Below are 4,342 nucleotides of genomic sequence, written 5' to 3'. Positions count from 1 at the left end.
CAAATCACCCCGCGCCTGCAGCCCGGGAGCCGGAATCCTGCCGGCTCGGGTTGATTTGTAAACAATGGATGACGTCCGCGGGCCCTACCACAGCGCCGAGCCGGGGGGCGGTGCGGTGCCCTTCGTGGGTAGGGTTCCTTTAGGGCTGGGGTCAAGAGTGAAGCCTTGCTGCCTCTGCGCGCTACAACTCCGCCTCTGTTTGTGCGCGTGCAATGGAGTGTTGATCGTGGCTCCCTCAGCTGGACGTGATTGGCATTCCAGAAGATAGACACCCTGGCGGACGCCGTTGGTTTCTTCCACACACAAGCACATACACTTCCACACACTTCCCTACACTCCTCCTCTCCGTACGTCAATTCGTCTGGTTTTAGCATTTGCGCTTTTGAGGTCAGGTTGCCGGCGTCAGGCGAGGGTGGCAAGGAGAGGGAGTCAGACTAGGAATCTGTGTGCCAATTATGGAAACGAGGCTGACAGACACGAAAGGAGGAAGGGGACCGTGTCCTGCGATGGGGGTGGTGGAGTTGGAAATGGCAAAGAAAGGCCACAGATGAATGTTTCTTGACTGGGAGCTTGGGAGTGTGGGGGCCTGAACTGGGATTGGCATTGCTGGAGAGGAGGAGATTGCCAGTCTTTGGAGGAACTGTGAGCTGTAAAGTTTTTAGAAGAACGCATTAATCCAGTGGGGAATATCTTCCCTGAGGGGTTAGCAAGAGAGGAAAATGAGGTGTTTGGATGAAAATGAAGCCACAGGCCATCTTAACCCTTCAAGATACAGTGGTTGATTTAATGGTTAACCGAGACTTCATTTCTTTTTCCTTTTCTTTTTCTTTTGTTCTGGTGATTGAATCCAGAGGTGTTTTACAAGTTAGTTACATTCTCAGTCCTTTTTATTTTTTATTTTTGAGACAGAGTGTAAGTAAGTTGCTTAGGGTCTCGCCAAGCTGCTGAGGCTGGCCTGGAACTTGCAATCCTCCTGCCTCAACCTCCCGAATCTCTGGGTTTATAAACGTGCACCACAGTGTCTAAGATTTCCTTTTTTTTTTTTTAATGATAATTTTTAATTTATTGATTTATTGATTTTCAGTTCTAGAACAGAATCCAGGGCCTCAAGTATGGTATGAAAGTGCTAAGTGTTTTACCAGTGAGCCATACCCCTAGCCCAAGACTTCATGCTTCAAAAGGAAAAAGGACAGAAAATAATCCTTTAATGTCATGTTGTGTTGAAATCTTTAGACCTTTATTAAAAATCCCAAATTCCCCAGGCATACCTTTCAAACACTATGCTTTTAAGTAGACTTGGTGGGCCAGTGTAAGTAGGGGCCTAGCCAGTGAGTGTCATTATTATTACTGGACTTGCAACTAACAGGGTACTGAACATTTAATAGCCAGCAGGCAATATAGCAAGATCCTGTATCTAAATAAATAAATAAATAAAAGTCAGCCAGGGGAGAGAAATTTATCAGGGTGATGAAAATATTCTTTTTTTAAAATTTGCCTGGTGCTGGGGATCAAACCCAGGGCTTCATGCATGCAAGGCAATTGCTGTACTAGTGAACTATAGCCCTACCCCAGAAATATTATAAATTTCCCATTTACCAAAAAAATTGAGTGAATAATTAAAATTAAAGAATTGTGTGTGTATGTATATATATATATATATATATGTAAATTGTACATCAATAAAGTTGTTTTAGCTGGTGTGGTGGTGTACCCCTGTGGTTCCAGTAACCTGGGAGGCTGAGGGAGGAGGATTGCAAGTTTAAGACCAGCCTGGACAATTTAGTGAAATCCTACTTCAAAATGATAAAAAGGGCTTGGGATTGCTGGGTATGGTGGCCCACACCTGTAATCCCAGTTGCTCTGGAGGCTGAGGCTGGAAGATCTCAAGTTCAAACCCAGTCTTAGCAATTTAGCAAGGTACTTATCAACTCAGGGAGACCCTATCTCCAAATAAAATATAAAAAAGGGCTGGGGATGTGGCTCAGTGGTTAAGCACCTCCCAGGTTCAATTTCCAGTACCCCCACCCCCCCAAAAAAAAGGTTTGGGATGTAGTTCATTGGCAAAATGCCCCCTCAGTTCAATCTCCAGTACTAAAGAAAAAAAAAAATTAGCCCTAAGGCAGTCATACAGAGAAGCCAACTAGGAAAGTGTGGGCTATGTACAAGTTGTAAGGAGCTCTTTAAAATTTAAAGGGGCTCCTTTAAAAAAAGAGGAGAGTAACATGACATAGAAAAGGAAGTGTAATAGGGGATACAGGTAAGTCGAAAACAAACATCTTGGTGGACAGTTCAAGGATGAGAAGTACAGGAGCAAACTTTAGGAAGGGGTGAGATGGAGGAAAGTGGGGGGCTGGTTCAAAAAGAGCTGGTTTATTTTTGTCAAGAGGGAGGGAACAGGGCTGGGGTTGAGGCTCATTGGTAGAGCACTCACCTAGCACATGNGCTGGGGATTGAACCCAGGGCCTTGTGCATGGGAGGCAAGCACTCTACCAACTGAGCTATATCCCCAGCCCAAAAATCATTGAATTTCTAAATCTAGGATATCTGGATTTTTTCGGGTTTTCATAAAAACCATCATCTCGTTTTAGTGGATTCCTTAAGATTTTCTATATAAGAGATCACATGGCATTCACAGATACAAATAGTTTTGCTTCCTTTCTAGTCTGGATGCCTTTTATTTTTCTTAACTAATTGTCCTGGCTATAACCTCTAATAAAATTTGAATAGAAGTGGTAAGAGCAGACATCCTCATCTTGTTCCTGATCTTAGGGGACAGCATTGTCTTTCATATTAGGTATGTCGTTAGCTGAGGATTTTCCATAGATAGATGACCTTGAATCAGGTTGAGGACATTTACTTCCATTCCCAGTTTGCATTTCTTTTTCTCTTTTTGTCATGAAAAATTCATCGCTTCATCTTATTTATGAATTTGTTTATTTTTCCCCATCCTGACATGTTGTTCAAGAGTATGGTCAAGCAGCTGTTTACTGATTATGATATTCAGAACCTTCAGAACTTAATTATGTAAACTTTTGAAACGGGATGGGGAGGTGAAAAAAAATAAAATTTTAAGATGAAAATAATTATTTATACCATTTGTGTTTTTATTCTCTGACTCAAAATTTGTCTCTTACATCATTATAGGCATGAAAAATGAAAAATAGCATAAACATTTGGAAAAAATATACAACTAAACATGAACCTACCCTGAACCATGATTCTACTCCTAAATATTTATCCATATTTGTACATGGGGTCTACATCAAGGCTTGTAGGCACGTGATCACAGCAACTTTATTGATAAAAGCCAAAAAACTGGAAACAAGTGTTCACCAATAGATAAGCAACCTAAGGAACATTCATACCTTGATGATGACAGAATACAATTTAGCAACAAAGAGTCCTGAATATTGCTATACTTAGAAATGTGGATGAAGCTCAAACCAGAATGCCGAGCAAAAGAAGCCAGAGGAAAAAAGAGCACATACCATATGATTCTGCTTATATGAAGTTCTAGAACAGGCAAAGTGATTTATAATGGGAAGAAAAGCAGAAGACTGTTTACATTTGGAGAGGGTAAGGCGGGTGAGATGGAAGAAGCATGAGGGAAATTAGGGGAGCTGATGGTGATATTCTATATCCAACTCTCTTGATTTGGATATAACACAGAGCCCTGTGTTAAAACTCATCACATGGTACATTTCAATACATTACAAATTTTACATGCAAAGTAAAAACTGCAAACGAATATTGAATTCTAGTTAATAGATATGCTGATGAGCTTAGAAATGAGATGATGCTTGCAATTTAGTCTGAAGTACATGAAAATGTGAAATAGATTAATACATGGATAGAAGGATGGTTAACAGATAGTTTGGTGATAAAGCATGTATAGCAGATTATTAATATTGCAAAATGATCCATCAATTCCACTCCTAGGGATATCCCTAAAAGAACTGAAATCACACATTTACACAAAAATGTGTACACAAACATTGATAGCAGCATCATTCATAATGGCCAAAAAGTGGTAACAACCCAAATGTTCATCAGTTGATGAATGGATGAATAGAATGTCATATATTCATAGAGTGGATTATTAGTGAGCACAAAAAGGCAGAGAGTGTTAATCCATGGCCCAACATGGATGAACGTGCTGAATAATAGAAGCCAGGCACAAAAGCCAACATATGATCTCATTTATATGAAATGTTCAGAATAGACAAATCCATAGAGACAGAAAGTAGATTAGTGGTTGCCAGGGGATGGGAGGAGAAGGGAATTAGGACTAACTGTTAATGGGTATGGGTTTTCTTTTTACAGTGATGAAAATATTCTGGAA

The 4,342-nt window shown here is 40.5% G+C and overlaps 1 protein-coding gene across 1 annotated transcript in view; it reads right to left on the bottom strand.

Annotated features, from left to right (window-relative positions):
- The window catches only part of Frat1 (FRAT regulator of WNT signaling pathway 1), a 2,878-nt gene extending 2,504 nt beyond the window's left edge, over window positions 1–374 (bottom strand). The window contains 1 exon segment of the mRNA XM_015494848.2: window positions 352–374. Coding sequence (XP_015350334.1) covers window positions 352–374 — 23 coding nt within the window.
- Between the last annotated feature and the right edge of the window lie 3,968 nt (window positions 375–4,342).

The sequence above is a fragment of the Marmota marmota genome, unplaced genomic scaffold, assembly GCF_001458135.2.
Source record: "Marmota marmota marmota unplaced genomic scaffold, marMar, whole genome shotgun sequence".
NCBI lineage: Eukaryota > Metazoa > Chordata > Mammalia > Rodentia > Sciuridae > Marmota > Marmota marmota.
Note: the sequence above shows the minus strand (reverse complement) of the source record. Positions and strands in the feature narration are given on the sequence as shown.